Source organism: Leopardus geoffroyi, chromosome B2 (assembly GCF_018350155.1).
Source record: "Leopardus geoffroyi isolate Oge1 chromosome B2, O.geoffroyi_Oge1_pat1.0, whole genome shotgun sequence".
Lineage (NCBI taxonomy): Eukaryota > Metazoa > Chordata > Mammalia > Carnivora > Felidae > Leopardus > Leopardus geoffroyi.
Genome location: NC_059332.1, coordinates 123084524 through 123103584, shown reverse-complemented (window position 1 = coordinate 123103584; position 19061 = coordinate 123084524). Strand labels below are relative to the sequence as shown.

At 33.9% G+C, this 19061-nt stretch overlaps 1 protein-coding gene across 5 annotated transcripts in view; it reads left to right on the top strand.

Moving 5' to 3' along the window:
* BCLAF1 (BCL2 associated transcription factor 1) overlaps nucleotides 1-17974 on the top strand; it is a 30811-nt gene extending 12837 nt beyond the window's left edge. For 2 of the 5 annotated variants that reach the window (XM_045499737.1, XM_045499738.1), the window contains exons 6-13: nucleotides 55-224; nucleotides 2559-2664; nucleotides 3827-3911; nucleotides 6300-6475; nucleotides 7591-7771; nucleotides 8909-9055; nucleotides 15024-15236; nucleotides 15395-17974. In XM_045499737.1, the coding sequence (XP_045355693.1) occupies nucleotides 55-224; nucleotides 2559-2664; nucleotides 3827-3911; nucleotides 6300-6475; nucleotides 7591-7771; nucleotides 8909-9055; nucleotides 15024-15236; nucleotides 15395-15400 (1084 nt within the window). In that variant the 3' untranslated portion in view covers nucleotides 15401-17974. Of the gene's footprint in view, nucleotides 1-54; nucleotides 225-2558; nucleotides 2665-3826; nucleotides 3912-6299; nucleotides 6476-6608; nucleotides 6772-7590; nucleotides 7772-8908; nucleotides 9056-15023; nucleotides 15237-15394 lie in introns of those variants that run through there. The other 3 variants (XM_045499740.1, XM_045499739.1, XM_045499741.1) reach the window with 2 other exon arrangements.
* The last annotated feature ends 1087 nt before the right edge of the window (nucleotides 17975-19061 follow it).

Genomic DNA, 19061 nt, shown 5'->3' with positions numbered 1-19061 from the left:
AACCAATGGTATATTTTGTTTGTTATGTGTGTGTTTGTTACCGATATGCTCCAGACCTGCTTCCTTGACTAAAGACAGGCTACTTGCTAGTACACTTGTCCATTCTGTCAAGAAAGAACAAGAATTCCGATCCATCTTTGACCACATTAAGTTGCCACAGGCCAGCAAAAGCACTTCAGAGTCATTTATTCAACACATTGTGTCCTTGGTTCATCATGTTAAAGGTATGTTTATTAGTACGAATTAAGTATTTCTTTTAAATGAAAGTGAACAACTAGGCTTTTAATAATTAATGTACTCTAGGGCTAGCAAGTAATATATAGACACCATGAGAAATTTGGAAAAATAGTTTAATGAAAGAGCTATCAGTTTTGTTAGCATTAAGACCCATAGAGATACTTAATACAAAGTGATTAAAACACTAAATAGAGTTAAAACACACTCTAAAAATCTGTATCGTGACAAAACTGATACATATTTAATGCAAAGTCTTTGAAATGTGTCATACTGTATTGGAAGGGTAGAATGCTTACAGATGATTTATCCTTGCATGCATATGACTTAACAATATACTCTTGCATAGATTTAGAATAAAGCAAGGCCATGGTGACTTGAGTATTACTGAGAGTAATACTTCAACTTTTAAAGAAACCCGATACCAGTGGAAAAGCAGTATTGTTTTTCTATCTATATTTTTGTGTTACTTAATTTGTTGTAATAACTTAGCTTTTTAAAATGACAGGTAAGCTGGAAAAAGAATTATTGGAAGTTTTAAAGGGGAAAGAGTTAAAGTGATTTAAAAATATGTTAGATGAGTAGTGATTACATGAATAGTGGATGATAATAACCTTTCTTTAAGTCCTAAAGATGTTACTTGTGTTCATTTTAGCTAAAGTAATGATGCTCTATTTTCACCCGTATGTAATTCTAGCTTCAAAGTTACTAATAATTTTCAAATGTTTTAGGGTATGACTTTTTGGGCAATTAGGTTGTTTTGTTTTTGTTATTTTCTTTTTGTGTTTAAAAGGCAGCTTACTATGAAATAGGTTCTTACCCAGGAAGCTACGTGGTTGTTGGTCTTAAAAGCCATTTTTTAAAAAAAATTTGTCTTTTTATGAGAACAACTCATTGTAATAGCTGAAACGTGTCATTAGCAAATTCTTTATGCAGTTGATGTCTCAAAACAGTGAATAGTTAATTTCTTTTTGACTGTAATTATTTAAACAGGGTAACAAAAAAGTTTTGTTATTTGGCTATAACTAGGTTTGTGAACCAGTTTGTGACCATATTATTGTGGTACATAAAATATGAAACATTAACATTTTTTCTTTTTTTTTTTTTTTTTTTTTTTTTTTGCCTTTTTTTGACCTGTCTCCACATTTTACAGTTTATTGCTGAATTTTGAGATCAGGTTTTGACAAATTTTTTCTTTTTCATTTTCTTTTTCTTTTTTTTCTTTTTTTTTTTTTTTTAAAGAACTGTAGTTATGTTTCATTATTGGTATTGTGCAACCGATCTGAACAGCTCTTTCTTAATTTAGAGCTGAAAATGCCCAGTGATGTTTTCTTTTTCATTGTAACTAGGTCCTGGAATATGTTTTGAAATGGCAAAATCCATGTTTCAAAGTAAAATAGCTGTTGAAAGATACAGGCAAAGTTGAATCTTCTGTCTTCCTGGCAAAAATGGCATAAAAACTGAGTTGCTAGCTCAAATTCCTGGGTTTCATGGAATTATGATTGAGGCACTACCCTTGTAGTGGCCGTTTCAAGTTTTAATGATTGGTTATGAGACATGTGCTGGATATTGGGCGGTAAGTTGACAAAGATGTATGTTGACCTGTTAAGCAGATAGCTTGCTTAGTAATGTAACATTTCATGACTTTATACGTCTTTCTATTTTACGTTTACAGCGTATCTTGAATGGTTTAAAAACTAGTATTGATAATACTAATTTTAAAATTTAAGAGAAGGACAAGAGAATAATAGAGAATGTGCTGTCAGGTTTGCCAAGATGCCAGATTTTTGGAGTAATTAGTGTTAATTGATTTGAAAAGTATTTTTTTCAATTGAAATGGTAGTATTCAGTTTTTTCTTAAATCCAGTTTTTGTTGTCAGTATAGTTCTTGATGAAGTAATTGTATTCACTAAAACCAACTGTGTAGTTATTTCAGTATTTTTTGCAAATGATTACTTGAAGTAACTTCCCTGGTTCATATTGGCAAGGTATAAGGACATTCACATATTATTCCTTTTGTTCTGTTTGAGGAAGTATTGTATGATTCAAATCAAGTTAGAGATTCGTAATTTAGTCTATTATTGTTCTTGGAATTTATGCAGCGTTGACAGGGTTCTCTGACGAACTTTGTATCAGTTACTTGTTGAGGTAGAAGAAGTTAAAAGGGACAGAGTAGGAGCTCTTTGTAACACTTGATTCTCTTCTGCTAGGTTTCTTGAGTATTTTTATTTTCTTTTCACCTGCTACATGCCCTTCTGTCACAAATGAAAATCTCTCTTGAAGTAAAGATAACTAATTGGGCAGTATTTCTCCTAAATCAACAGAGCAATACTTCAAATCAGCTGCAGTGACTCTAAACGAGAGGTTCACTTCGTATCAGAAAGCCACTGAAGAACATAGTGCCAGGCAAAAGAGCCCTGAGATACACAGGTATGTGCACTATTGAATGGACGTATAAAAATACTGTTTTGATAGGAAGACACCATGTCTTTTATTTATTTGTTTGTTTTTTTGGGAAGATACTGATCATATTGGAACTATGCTAGTGTCATCATGATACAAGATGAACTTTGGTTTTATTTTTTATTTATACCTTGAATAAGTATATTTCTAGCCTTGAGAAGTTTATAATTTACTGTTTCTTTTCAGTTTTTATTTTATTTGTTTAAACAGGTTCCTAGAACTTAAAATACTATCAACCACTCCTCAGTAAGGAATTAAATAGCTAACACATTTTTTTTTGGGAGGGAGTTGGATGCCTAGAGTAACCCTTTATTTAATCTCTGACCATTAGTTTTTTCCATCTACCACATAAGGACAACAGTGCCTCTTTTGCAAGGTGGTGGTGACAATTAGTATTGGTCATAAAGTATCTGAGTTCTTAGTAAATAGTAGGTAGGGTTTTGGTGGTGACCGCTGAAGAAGTGCTGAGAAGTTGCAGTTGACACTAGCTTTTAAAAGGCAAGGAGGGGCGCCTGGGTGGCTTGGTCGGTTAAGCGTCCGACTTCGGCTCAGGTCATGATCTCACGGTCCGTGAGTTCGAGCCCTGCGTCGGGCTCTGTGCTGACAGCTCAGAGCCTGGAGCCTGTTTCGGATTCTGTGTCTCCCTCTCTCTGACCCTCCCCCGTTCATGCTCTGTCTCTCTCTGTCTCAAAAATAAAAAAAAAAGTTAAAAAAAAAAAAAAAAAAAAAAAAGGCAAGGAAAGGCAGGGATAACACCAAAGATCCACTGAATATGTGAAACTATTGGAGATACTTAAGAACAAATAACCATATTCATGTGTGTATTAAAGATATGGAGGTATATAATTGTATGATGGTTGCCACTTAACATTCAATTTAATCAAAACACATTTTTTTGATTAAAATAAATTTGTTTTAAAAAGTTAAACTTCTTTATATATAAAAATATCTGAAGCATTTTAATTCACCTTTAATGGATGTAGTCTTCTTAATTGTCTACCAGGAATTAGATTATCTTATGCTAAAGTTGATTGGGAGAGAAATAACTGGACATTATAAAAATGGACAGTTCTGAGGAATTTTTGGAACAATAGTTACTGTGACTACAAATATTTTATTTTACATTAAGGAGAATTGACATCTCTCCAAGTGCCCTGAGGAAGCATACTCGTTTAGCAGGAGAAGAGAGAGTTTTTAAAGAAGAAAATCAAAAGGTATGTTTTGAATGGACTTCTTTTTACCGTTAAGTTGGGCTTAGTTAATGATATATGCTAAGTATAGTTTGTGTAGACAAAGTATTTACAGAGGTTCTCTATTTTTAACTTGTAAGTATATGAATATAAGGTAGTGTATATAGCGCTCCTTTATAAAAGAAATTAAGCTATGTATCTTAGTTAAACCAACTTTTTAAAATGCTAATGAAAGTAAGAAAGTTCTAAGTAGACAAAGGAAAATTACAAAAGCAAAGATAAGAATTATAGTAGGGTTTCTATATAAAGTTTTGAGGTGAAATAGATTAGCCAGAGTAAGTATTCCTTGATTTATATATGCCTAAATTAATATCTCTAGGTTTTTCACAGTGAGAACAAGAAGTAACCCCCATGCTACTGGGCATTTTTGGTCTGGACTATGAAATAAGTGTTCTGAGAAGCAATTTACAAGTGAACAGTTGGAACAGAAACTGTCAGGATTGAATTCTGTGGGTTGGGGAAGGAAGGTTTTCAGTGTGAGAAAAGAACCTGTGAATGGTGGGGGAGGGAGGTCTATGAGAATGGAATGTGTTTGTTAAGGGGACTCTGATACATGCTGATGATTTGAAACTGACATTTTCTAGGTAGACTAGTCCATAGGACAAGTCATATGGGTCTAGTAGAAATGGGACAGGTAGAAAGGGAGCAACTGTCTGTTGTAATGAAAAGGGCAGGGGACTTGGAAATGCTGCTTGGTTCCACTTTTGGCTATAACCAGGTATTATCTGTATGATGCTTGGAAAATAATTAGTCTCTTGGACATTGGTTTTGTAATCGGAAAAATGAGACTACATATGTTTGCAGAGTTGGATAGTTGAGGTATTATGAAAACGTTGGCACTTTACTACCAGAAGCTGTTATTAATGGTTGTATTTTACAAATATTTTAATAGGGCTTGCTATTAATTTACTAAATGAGAAATTTAGAGCTTAAAAGAAAGTGGTTTCTTTGTGTGGGCATACTGATCTTGGAAAAACAGATTCTGAGAAGTGAATACTAATCTTGGCTTTTCCTTTCAATATCTTGGGTTCAATGTTGGTTTATTTTTGCCAACAATTTAGTCTATCCTTGTGCTCTGACAAGAGTGAGTATCTTGTTTCTTTCCTCATTACTCAGACCATGTTTTCATCTAGAGGAGAGAAAATAGTGATTACTTACGATAGATAGGGGAGGATATGACATTGCTTTTTATCCTTTGTCTTCCGATCTGAATGAATAATATGTGTTATTATTTAACGTATTTATAGTTTTGGAGTTTACAAAGTAGTTTTACTTAAATTATCTTGTTACTTGTGGGCTTGGTAATACCTCGGTGAGTAAGGAAGGTTTTTACTCTTGATTAGTCTTTTTTTTTTTTTTTTTTTTTTTTAAATTACCCAGGGAGCAAATAGGTGAGTAGTTGATACCATTTGGAGATATATTTATACTTTTTTTTGATGAACGGTTATATTATAGCTAGATTTCCCAGAGTAAGTACTTCTTATTGTTGAATACTAGCAAGGATGTCCACATTGCTTAGCATCTTACTGATGTATAATTTTTCTTCATTCCTAGATGCCTCTTTCCATCTTCCTAAATTATATAGTATTTGAAAAAGCAATGGAACAAGAAGGAGGTGAATTGTGACCCAGTTAAACTAATGTCCGTTGCAATACCTGAATTGAGAAAGGGCAGTATGTGGCCCAAAATACTGAGTACAGGATTGGGAATAATATCTTTCTGGCTTTGTTTCTACCCTTATTCAACCTTACTTGGTTTTGTTAATCATCTTCCACTTGCATGTTATGGAAATTACAGAATTCTTCCTTTTGAAGTGGTTTTTATTGGGTTCGTCAACCTAATTGGGAACAGCTTGATGATAAAATGAGGCTTCAGTAATGAGAACCATTACTTTAGGATCCCTTAACTTTATAGGTAGATGGCTATACTAAAACCACAGTTAGACTGTAACTTCTGTCATTGTTCAACTGTTTACAAAAAAGCTTTTTGAAAAGGATGAGTGATGACAATGAGGATGTGCTGAGTGGAAAAACAATTATTTTGTTCTGCTGTACAAAGTTTATTATGGATTGCTTTGAACAAAAACCTATGATATTTTCAAGATAGTTAGCTTTTCATAACTTCCTAGTTTCATAGTCCCGTTGCACTGTGTATACAAATGTTGAGTCAAAACAACCAAGTGTGTTTTTTTTTAACAAAAACTAAAACTAAGTATGGAAGTAGTATGCTATGATCCACTCATTTCTGATACTAAAATGCCAGATTAAAAACTGGCATAAAATTTGGGTATATATCTTTATATCTTTATTTTTTTTCACTCCTGAAGTCTGTATTTTACGTTTGTCTTTATAGGGAGATAAAAAATTAAGGTGTGATTCTGCTGATCTTCGGCATGACATTGATCGTCGGAGAAAAGAAAGAAGTAAAGAACGGGGGGATTCCAAGGGCTCCAGGGAATCCAGTGGATCAAGAAAGCAGGAAAAAACTCCAAAAGATTACAAGGAATACAAATCTTACAAAGATGACAGGTAATTGTTAAAACTGTCTGAGTTAGGTTTTAGCTTCTAATTAGCCTTTAATAATTGTCAGCTTAATTGCTTTCAATTTTGACTGTGTAATCGAATGTTTAAATTTAAACAATTAAAATTATTTGTTTTACAGCAAAAATGTATTTGTCTTTTACACGGCTTATGGTGGATGAGGACAAAAACTTTGGAATAGCAAGCTAACACTGAAAAAAAAAATGACAAATTAATGTGTCCTATTATCCAGGCTACATCAGGAGGTTGGACTTCAATGCAGTGCATTTCTAGAAACAGTTTGTGTAAGAACTTTGGTTCGTTATGCTTGATTCCGCACTTTTTCAACTCATAACACCCAGAGTACAAGAATTTTAAACTGATATCTAGTGGTTTAACATGGGAGAGATGGGGGGGAGGAAGGACTAGTTTTTATGAAATAGCAATGTGTATTAATCTTTCAAAGTAATGTTTCCATGGATACTGTTAGCAGTGGTAAGAGTTACCGCAGGTATGACCTTTCCGGGTGTTGTGTTAGAACCATGTAAAATTGATCATCGTAGAGTCAAATAAATAATAGGAATATTAAATATCATAGATAATCGTTTTCTTGCTATTCATTAGGTAAATGGTGGATTTTACTCGTGTTTTTTAATTTATTACCGGTATTTGTATGTCATATGCTTTTATTTCTCTAATGGAGTAATGGCCCAAACCATATCAACTGTTCTCACCCCGAGTGTACATACTGAAGTCATTTTGAAACTTGACCTTAAAAACATTCTTACTTATTCCTACTCTTCTTTTCCTTTCCTTAAAATAACAACAACAAAAAGTTAAAAATACTGAAGAACTGAACCTTATTCTTGAAGTTTCCAGACTGCTAGTTTTTAGCTGGCAGGCTATATCATGTTTTCAGTAGTTATGTAAAACAAATATTGAAGGAGAATGGAAACAGGCTGTATCAAAGTTTAACACCCAATCGTTTTAGTTATGTAATCATTTTTAATAGGGGATAGTTTTTTTTTTTACTTGAAAAATATCCCTTTTATTATAAGATTCAACAGGGTCTTTGTCTTTTTAAAAATAGCACATATTTTTTGTTTTCTCTATTTATTTTGCAGTAAACATAAAAGTAGAGAGCAAGATCATTCTCGATCTTCATCATCTTCAGCGTCACCTTCTTCTCCCAGTTCTCGGGAAGAAAAGGAGAGTAAGAAGGAAAGAGAAGACGAGTTTAAAACTCACCACGAACTGAAAGAATACTCAGGCTTTGGAGGAGTTAGCCGACCACGAGGAACCTTTGTAAGTAATAGAATTACCTTTGATTGTTGGTAGGGCTTTACTTTAGAGCACTGTACGTAAAGTAAAATTCATGATTTAGACATTGTTGCGAGTCATTGCTTCTGCAGTTAGAATTAGTCTTGGAAAGTGAAATTGTATTTGTATATATTAAGATATGCCATTTAAGGGTTGGGAGGAAGGGCTGCAGCTGGGATGATGCTTTCTTTGTATACAGAGTAAAAAATGTTTCTGATTTTTAAAGAGCTGTATGTATATGTATATATATATATATATATATATATATATATAATTATATATATATAACTATACACACAAACACCCACACATATACATATATCAATTAGATACTTTTTAAAATTTTGGAATCAATAACTGTACATGGTGCATGAAGACCCAAGAGTCAAGTAAAGTTACTGAGATCCAGTTCTTTAATCACTTAGTTTTTGAATAGATACCTTAAAGCATTAAAAAAAAAAACCCTAACGTCTGTATCACAGCTATTTTTATTTTGCCTGTTTTGCCTTCCAGTCCTTGTTTATATGTGTATAATCATAGAAATCATATAGCTTTTGTTTTTATTCTACATAGCATACACATTATCCCTATGTTTGCATAAATTTGTTACAATTATTAATTACAACTTCACAGTAGTGCATCTTCTTGACTCTTTAATTTCTATATTCAGATTCCTACCTCGAGTGAGTATCCAGTCAGTTATTAGTAGGGCTCATTAATTAGATCATTTGTGAAAGAGGAGCTTTGCTTATATGGTGATAGGTGATAGTTGAACAGTTGGGACTCCTATAATAATTCAAAGAATTAGACCACTCTTTTGGGTAGTAAAAGGGGAAAGAACCAACTTGATTATTTAAAAATACTAGTTCAGGATATGAAATTGTAGTCAGTATGCTAATACTTAAATTGACTGCATTTCTTAACTTATTCAGCTTTCAGTGGGCAGATTTTTTTTGCCTATAGTATAAAATGGCCACCCTTTCTGTCCTCAGTGGCTGTGAAATTGAGATTTAGGAAGGAAAGTAGGGAATTTGTTTTTTGTTACTGCAGTAAAATTAGAGTTTGCATGTAACTAAATACCTTTTGATTGCATTACTAAACAGCTTTGTTAATGTTAATCAGTTTCGAATTAGAGGCAGAGGAAGAGCCAGAGGAGTTTTTGCTGGGACAAATACTGGTCCAAACAACTCAAATACTACTTTTCAAAAGAGACCGAAGGAAGAGGAATGGGATCCAGAATATACCCCAAAGAGCAAGAAGTACTTCTTGGTGGGTGTTAGAAATCTGTGTTTATTTGGTTTGCATTAATTTTCAAAGCATACTGGGTGAATACATTTGAGTACAGGTATCCACTACTATGAGGAGTTTTTGCCATAATTTAGGAAACCTTTTAAAAATTCACTACCCAGATGATTTGAAGTTTTGAAAATGTGGGTCCCTTTAGTCCTGTTTATATTTTATTGATGTCACCTGTAGGCTGATCAGGGTAAACTAAAACCATACCTGATTTGATAGCCACATTCAGAGAACATTAACATAGCTTTCACATCTGTCTATAAGACAATGACAGTTGTAGAAACATCTCATTAAGATTTATCTTCCATCATCACAGCTGTTTGTTTAAATGAAAGAAGAATTCTTTCACAGAACATGTAATTAAGGATCTCAGGGAGGCTGTGTACTTCCTCTGGAATAAAAGGAGGATGAAAAATTCCATGTGGAAAGTTGATGGCTACACTAATTTGATGCTTCTTTGTGATACTTTTTCCTCTGAAGTAGTTTTCTAAGGGGTGAAACTAGAGGAGGTGGGTCCTGAAAGAGTTTCTAGGTAAAGATGGAGATTTTCTGTAGTTTGGCATGGGAGAAAAGGGTCCATCCAGCATTATAGACACTTAGGAAAATACCAGAACTATTACCAGAAGTATTTATTTCTTAAATAGCTTTTCAGAGATCAGTTCTGAAGATTAGTTGTTTTGCAGAAGCAAGGAGGAAGATAGTACTAGATTTATAGAATTGTGTCTTCCATTTAGTTTTTTATGAATATATTTGAATACACCTGAATACCCATGACCTGTCTGCTAAGTGAGAGGAGAGAGCTAAATGATGAAGTAGATCTATGTTGTTTGAAGAATGGGCAATCAAAAATTAGCTTCTGTTTGATTCTTTTGAGTAGTTTAATGAACAAAGTCCGAAAAAGTTTTTAAAGGGTATTAATGCATACTGTTTGCTCAACATATGCTCCCCTAAGAGGAAATTTATACTTGTTTGAATTGCTTGAGTTGACAGCGTGGACAGTAAAAGGCACTTTATTCAGTTATAGGAAAGTTTAAAAGATCTATCTTCTTTTTGATTTTCAGACTTTATATATTCACAAACTGCTCTTTACACTAGGTACCATGAATGCAAAGACATATATCATTTCTTGGCTGGAAAATTTTAGAAACAAAAGTTCTAAATATATGTGTAGTGGATTTCATCCAAGGCAGGAAATGGAGGATTATTTCAAAGAGAGTGATTAGGAGAGCCTTCACAGAGGAACTGGGATTGAATCTTGAGCTTAAAAAATAGGTATACTGCAGATTGTAGGCGTGCAACATCCTGAGATAGAACTCTTTGGCTAGGTGGTTGGTGTAAGTTTGGTAAAATTAAGAAAAAGCAGAAACCAAGTTGTGGGAGGCTATAAATAAATACGGATTTTAACCAGAGTTTAGAAAAATCATGGTTGTACAGACCGATCTGAGAGTTACTGAGTGTCTGGACTAAGAGGCTAGGTAATGGAAAAGTTAAAGTAATATTAATGAGGACTTACTCAGGCATCTTGTATGTAGTTGGATATTGGTAGTAAGATGAAGGGATCTCTCTAGGATAGGGAATACAAGGGAAAGGATCCCATTTGAGAAGATGAAGTTCTGTTCTTGAGGTGCCTGGGAGAAATTAAGTGCAGATGTGCAATGGAAAGTTGCTAATGTGAATCTAGAGAAAAAAAAATTTAGGAGCCATCATCTTTCAGGACACAATTAAAGCCCTGTTAAGATCACCCAGTCAGAAGAGATTAAAAGGCCCACCCTGTTGAAGGTGGGGCGAGCAGTGGGTGAGTGATAGTAAAAATATCACACTGTTAAAAAAAAAAAAAAAAATGCCAGAGAAGTAGACCAAATGTTATAGGTCAAAAGATTAAGAGGGAAATGAGAGGTGGACAAGTAGATAGTAATTAATACTTTGAATCCTTTACAAATACTTAATTTAGGCCACACCTTCATTTTTCTACGGCATACTTTTAGAATCCGGCATACTTTTAGAATCCGATGTTGTAATTTTTTCTTGTAATGGGACATACCATTTTAGTTTGGCATTTAGGTAGTAGTTTTACTAATTAAGAAGAATGTTATTTTAAGATTTTAGGAACTTAGAAGTAGCAAATAACATTTTATGTGTTGCTATTTTGGGCTGTATTTAAAAACCTTCATTTCTATATAAAACATACACTTGGATTTGTCACAGACTAATGTTCACCAGAAGTAACTTTTTTTTTTTTTTATGTTTTATTTATTTTTGAGACAGAGAGAGACAGAGCATGAACAGGGGAGGGGCAGAGAGAGAGGGAGACACAGAATCTGAAACAGGCTCCAGGCTCTGAGCTGTCAGCACAGAGCCCGACACGGGGCTTGAACTCACGGACCGTGAGATCATGACCTGAGCTGAAGTCGGACGCTTAACCGACTGAGCCACCCAGGCACCCTAGAAGTAACATTTTTTTTAAGCTTTTAAATTTTATTTAATTTGAGAGAGTGCACGCATGCGCAGTGGGTGGGGGATGGGGGGACGGGGCAGAGGGTTAGAGAATCCCAAGCAGGCTCCTTGCTGTCAGCACAGAGCCCAGTGTGGGTCTCCATTTCAAGCTGAAATCAAGAGGTGGATGCTTAACTGACTGAGCTGTCCAGGCACCCCCAAATTAATATGTTAATACATTTTTTTTTCTTACAAATCAATTCCCAGAGTTAATTATTTTAGTTCTTAATGAACCATTGAAATGACAGCTCTGGTTTTTACATGGATTTTTAAATTTGAAAGATTTTGCTTCTTTTGCAAATATATTTTATAGACCGCTATTGTTGAGACTAGAAATATAAACAAAAATATTCATAAGAAATGAGGTTGAAAACTTTTAGATGTTCTCCTAAGAATAATTGACGAACATGGAACTTTTGACTATATATATACACACGTATATATAATATATATATTATACGTGTGTATATATATATACACACATATATATATATACACACGTATATATACACACAGACACACACATATATATTTTTTTAAGTTTATCATTTTGAGAGAGCAAGAGAGAGAGTGTATGCATGCGTGCAAGCAGGGAAGGGGCAGAGAGGGTGAGACAAAAACCCAAGCAGGCTCAGCGCTGCCAGTACAGAGCCCAACATGGGACCAAACCCAGGAACTGCGAGATCAGGACCTGAGCCGGGATCAAAAGTCAGACGCTTAATGGACTGAGCTGCCCAGGCACCCTGCTTATGCCCATATTAATGAAACATTAATACTAGTAATAATAATAGTATTTATTGAGCATATGCACTGTGCTAGGTTCCTGTTTTACATGTATAAATTTATTTCATGCTTACAAAAAATCATTTCGAGGGGAGTCCTTTATTCTACTTTTACAGATGAAAAACATTGGGGTGTACAGATTAAGCAGCTTGACCATGGCTAGTAGAATAGGACTTTGGATTTGAACCCATGCCTTGGGCTCCAGAACTAGGGTTCTGAAAGCATCCTACCGTTCTTTCTCCAATATTGAGTAATAGTAACATTTGTTGTATTCTTTTCTGAAAATTCTCATCTCAACACTTGGATTTATGCAAAGATATGGTGATGTTTTCAATAACAAGTAGGAAAGATAGTCTATCTTAGAACCTGAAATTCTGTGGAGGGGTGAGTATGTGAAGAGTTGGAGCAAGTAGGAAAGTACTGGAGTGGATAGGTTCTCAGTGTAGAGTTGATGTCTTCTGAGGAAGAGAAAATCTCTGGTGGGGAAGGAGTTTCAGGGTTTCAGAGTTTTAATCAGCCCTTTGAAACATGATCATTCTGTGGAGAAGAGATAAGAGGATTCAGGAGGTTTTGTTCTAATATGGCCTCCTTTGTTAATGTGTTTTTGTGCATTACAAATAACTTCTCTGGTCCTTTATCATGTGAAGTGATTCATTTTAAAAAATTGTAGTAGGACTAATATCTTAGAAGTTAGAACTTGAAGATTAAGAGTTAGTTTGCTTAGCATTAAAATGTCCCCTAGCTGCCAGGATACTCTGAAAAATACAATCTTTTAGCTGCTGTTGGGTATTTAAAGGTGATGGCTTGTTTAACTTTAGTGCCTAGCTTTGCCTCTGCTTTTTCTATTTCTGTAGCTGTTAGTTGCGTTATGTGGAAATCATTTACTGCCACCAGATACTTGGGAAATGTATACTGTGGGTGATGGCTGAAGGAGTAGTGGAGAGAACTAGTTCTATGACCTTGGGCAAGTAGCTCAGTTTTGCTGTGCCTCAGTTTCTTTAGATCTAAAGTAGGATTAGTTAACAGTATTTTATAGGGTTGTTTGAGGATGAGAGGAGTAAATACGTGGAAAGTGCTCAGAACAATGTCTTACCCTTAGTAAGCATTATTAATACCACTCTTTGCTTGCTTGTCATACACTGGGATGGGCACTTTTTATAGATCTTCTGTGTGACTTCATGGTTATCTCCCAGTTTTTAAAATGAGAACGTAAAGTCACAGCTTCTGTTTAGATTTAAACATGCCTCTGACTCTCAAAACCTGTTTGCTTCTTCCCACAAATAAGTGGAATACTGTGTAAATGCCACAAACACAAACTCTTAAGTGGTGGTTTGTGCCAATACCAAAAGGGAACCTGAAGTTATGTAGTTGTGTGGGTATCATTTTGAGTGAGAGAATATTTTAAAATACTTTATTTCAGGTTTGTAATTAAACTTTCTGACATTCTGAAATCTACACTTTTGATAGTTCCTCAACTCGCTCTTTTTGGAGTCATACACACCTCTAGCTTGTCATTTTTCATCAGCTTGTTAAAGATAGAGGATTAGAAATTGGTAAGTGCTCTTTTGCTTTGTGTGTTACTTGTGTAACTGAGCTTTGCAAGTCATGCCAGGACGGTGATCTATATTACACGAATATGCACAAAGGCACATTCTGTGTTTTGAAAAAGGTGCTTATACCACATAATACTCGAGAAAAAGCTTTGATGACTTTTGGACAGCTGGTCAATACCAGTACTTCACAGGTTATGGAACATTATTTGCATTATACCCAGTATCTTATTAAGGGGCATCATTTTGCCTCTTTCTCCATTTTTGTAGGTGACAGACTTGAGAGTTTGAGGTGGGCAACAATTAATTAAATTATATTACAGGCGAACTTTGGCTTTTTGTTTGGTATTTTGCGATAATACTCCTCTACTTATCCACAAAGTGAAGGGCTTTTCAGTTTGTAGATTGTGTTTGATTAATGGAACAATTTGTAATTTGGGGAATATCTGTATTGGGGTAGAGTTAATGAAAAATTAATGTTCAAATGTAATAGAAAACTGTAGTACTGTGTTGGTGAAGAAGAAATGTTATTACTCTAGGGACCATGCTGTCATGATTTAGCATGTGAAATTCTCTAGCCTAGAAGATTGATGTGCCATATACATTGATTTAGATTTAAATCTCTGTAGGATTTTAAAATCTGTTCCTACATGTATGGTATAATTCATATCATTTATTTTATTTAATAAGTGTTGCATAACATTTTTGTGACTGTTACGTCTTTATGACTGGTAGTTTGGGGGAAAAATAAAGGTTATTTTATCTCATTTGCATGCAGTATATTAACAAGTGGACTTAGATTGAAATAATGGAAAGCAAAAAAGTCAAAACTATGAAAGTTGGCAGTAATTTAGCAGTTGAGGTTCTCCAAAGAATTGTCTGGACAGTTTGCAGTGCTTGGGTTATAAAGCAGTAAGATGTATTTATGTGATTTCACAATGGAATACATTTTTACTGTAAAATTCAGTGTTACTGGCTTTGGTTTAATGTGTTTTAGACATTTACCAATGTCCCATACCCCAGTCTTCAGATTTTTACCATGACTTAATGGGGCTATAATCATTTTACTTACAAGAAAGACATTTTAGTGATGATTGTTTTTAACCTCTCTGTAGCATGATGACAGAGATGATGGTGTGGATTATTGGGCCAAAAGAGGAAGAGGTCGTGGTACTTTTCAACGTGGCAGAGGGCGCTTTAACTTCAAAAAATCAGGTAGCAGTCCAAAATGGACTCATGACAAATACCAAGGGGACGGGATTGTTGAAGATGAAGAAGAGACCATGGAAAATAATGAAGAAAAGAAGGACAGACGCAAAGAAGAAAAGGTAGAAAATTTCATCTTGTTAGTGATTCTAATGGATTTTCTTCATTATGGGTTTGGTGGGCCAGTTAGTTCATTATTTCATTTTTAGGAACAATGATTATTACGGATCATTTTCACTCCACATTTTTGCTAATCTTTATTTTCTCTTTGTTTTTTTAGGAATAGTAAATCTGAAGTGAGATTGCAACAGAGAGCAGAACTTGCACCCACCATTTTTTTACCTGATTTTTGTTTTCAAATAAGAATGTAAGCATTTTACTTAAATTTTACTGTTTGCAAGTAGTCAATAGAAATTTTGTTTTAAGTCTTCAAATATCTTGAAAAATAGTAGACTGTATGTTGAAAATTGTACTGAAATAAAGTAGAAAATTGTTACGTACCATATTTGTAACTATCAACTTTTAAAAAAATACTTTTACTGTTTTTGTTACATGCATTGTAATTCGCTTTGTCTATAAGATATGGTCAAGTACAGCTCTGTGAAAGTTCTGATTCTCTTCCTTCCCTGTTTGTTAATGTTTATTCTGAAGTAAACGTTAGCTCTACATACAAATCCCTGGACAGAAGTTGTTTATAGAGACCACACTAATTATTTTAACTATATACACCTGTTTAACATTCTCCTTAATTCAAACACACTACATTGTAGGGTGACTAATTTTTGAGGTGTACCACAGGAAAGGTTCTTACTTTGGCAAAACTAAGCTAATTTAACACGTCAGCAAATGTTTAAAAAGAGAAAAAAGCTTTATCAATAGTTAAAAAGTACAAGCTATTACAAGATTGAAAATTACGAGAAATTTTTTTTTTTTTTTTTAATTGAAAGCAAGCAGTGGCCTATAAAACCATTCTTAGGAGCCTTTACTTTTGGGGCTGAAAATTCAATGTTTTTTCTATTCTTATTTGAAAGGTTGAGTCATGGTCTTAGATATCAGCTAATCTTTGAGAGAGGAACAGGTCTGTAATAATACAGATGAAAAAATCCATTCTTACTGATCATCTTTAAGAAACAGAACAAAACCTGTAATCCTGGTGTTGGTGTGGAAGAGGATTATCCTGCAGAATAAGTTGATACATTAAAAAGATGTACCTGATTTCATATCTTACATATTTATTTGAGCTTTTGGACAGCTGAAACATTAGTTTGTAGTCTAACCATAAGGAAAAATAGGCAAAAAAAACCCATTATGTTAATTAGTATTTTAAGTAACTTGTTTTTCAATAAAAAGTTTTGACAGGAAGTTTGTTGCAGCATTGGTCTAACTTGGTTTTTACTTTTTCCCTATTTTCAGTTGCAGTTTATAAAATGGCTTTTTCTTTTTCTTCCCAAGGGTTCTATTCTTCAGGTAGATAATCTTTCAGATGTGGATTATCTTTTTGTTTGTTTATGCTGATAGCTCTTAAGATGAAAACTCAAAATAGTAAATTTCACTGTCAAGTCTCTGTCAGTGACCATCTGTAAAAGTAGTCAAATTTCATTTGTTAATTCAGGAACCAAGTTAGTTGTATATGTTTGCATTAAAAGGAGGAAATGCTTGTTCTGTTAAGTGTAAACTTTTTCAAAGATCTTAATATATGGATCTTTCATCTTTCGTGATTTGCAGTGCTCCTAGCACCTTGATTGCAGCCAAAGGCATTTGCTAAGAACTGTAAGGGAAAAATAAGAAAACAAAATTCAATATACATGATGTTTATGGCCCTAGGACCCTTAGTATTGCATGATTTCTCCTATTAATTTTGTCTTTTCTGAAATCGTTAGAGCAGAGGAAATACTGTCAAAGCAAGTTTGTTGTTATGTTAGGACACAGCTAATCTCCTAGTCAGAAGAATACTTAATTACATGCAAAAGCAACATGGATTTAATCTTCAACACAAGAATTTTCATAACCATTTTATTTTATACAAATAAACTTAGCTTTTATTTTAAGTTATTATTTGGTTAGATACTGGATCTCTGTGCATGACTATAAATGTGCAGTTTTGTTTTTCCACTTAAGACAATAGGAAAAAGGGAATTTGCTGAGAAATTATTTAATAGGGAGTGGGAATAAATCTACCCAAATTCTATCACCAGGTTATATTTTAAGTGCAAATGTGCTGATTTAACCCAAATAGATACATGATTCGGTTACTTTTATTCTATTACACAAAATTGAGGAAAGAGGATTATACCAGAATTTATTAAGAAGGGTGATAGAACTCTGCAGTAGGATGCCATTGTGGATGTTCTCTTTTTCAGAGCCAAACATATGAAAAGCCTATGTTGTGTTAAGCCACATTTAACTCCACACTTCATAACATGTTACAAAGCTGAATGGTAAGGGTATTTGTTTACAAATGACAGAAAATAACTCTTTGATACCTGCATTAACAGACTTCCTTTTGCCTAGAGAAGGAAAATAAAAATGAACCAAAGGATATTTCCAGAAAGGATTAAGAAACCTGTTTAAGAAGGCCATGACTCAGTCTTTAGGTGTGTATACCTTTCAACATTCTAGGAATTTTAATATAAAATAGCAAAATATGTTTTTCCAATTGCAGCCTACTTTAAGGAATTAACTATTGTTCCCTTTTGTCACAGTTAAAATCAAGTGTTGGGAATTAAATTATAATTTGAGTAAAAATACTACCCAATACGAACGAATGTAGATGGCTAAACGATTCTTACTCAGTGTGTTGTATATTGCAACAGGGACCCTTGTAAATTGTCATATGCCAATAAAATGTCATAAGTGGTAATAGCTGTTGTTTGTTTACCTGATTTTGAGACTATTTCTGTGTCTGATCTATACAGCTGATTTCTGCGACCTATTTATAGATTTTTGAATACCAATTCCTCTGTTAGTAAAATTACTGGTATGCTATGGCTTTTTTGGGAGGTTGATACATACTTCACAAAACTCAAACCCCATATACTGTTATTTTTTTGTTTTCCCTGGTAATTCCAAGCTGTTATTAGAGAATACAGGAATTCCAGATTTCTAGTCTAGTTCTCCTGTTCTTGTGTTAATACAAGAACTTGCTAGCCATAATATTATGGAGAATCAGCATTACTTCTTTTTTTAAAAACTATAGTAGTCCATTAATAACTAAAAAGAGGTTGGATTTTGTTTTGTTAGACTATAATTTTGTGTAAAATCTGGTGTAATTCTCAGCATGCCCCTTTTAACAAAGTGGACCATTCTGTCAACTTGAAAAAAAAGCATTTTCACAGACATTTGTGTGCTAAGACCTATAGTGTATATTTTGACTAATAATATATTAGGAGGCAATTGGAGAAAAAAAGTTTATTGTCATGGGATTGTATTAGTCTAGACTTAATAGTCTCTAGATAGAGATCCTGATACATCCTTTAACAAAAATTTAGAATGTTATCTGTTACCATATTAGGGTTATCAAATAGTTAAAACCATTATTACATCTGAATGTCAAGGGCTATATTAATGAAGTTTTAAGCCAACAGGATTTGTTATTATTCAGTTTCTTAGAATCTCAGAGATATATGGAAATTTGTTGTATTCCATTGTCTTACTCAAGAGCCTTTGATATTGTGTAGGTTTATGAGCTGGACTCCTTATATTTCTGAAACATTCAGTAATGATAAGTGTGTGTTGACTATGCAGATGAAGCCAAAGTTCTACATTTAATTAAGTCTTCTAGTTCTCTTTATATTGTTATGTCACATCATACTTTAGCCTTTAAAAATGGATCCCATTGGTTAAAAAAAGAGACAGACATTAGGATCTGTGTTTCCCACTACTAGAAAAAAACTTCAAATAATGTTTCTTAATTATAATCTCTGCGTAAGAAAAATATTCCCCCTGCC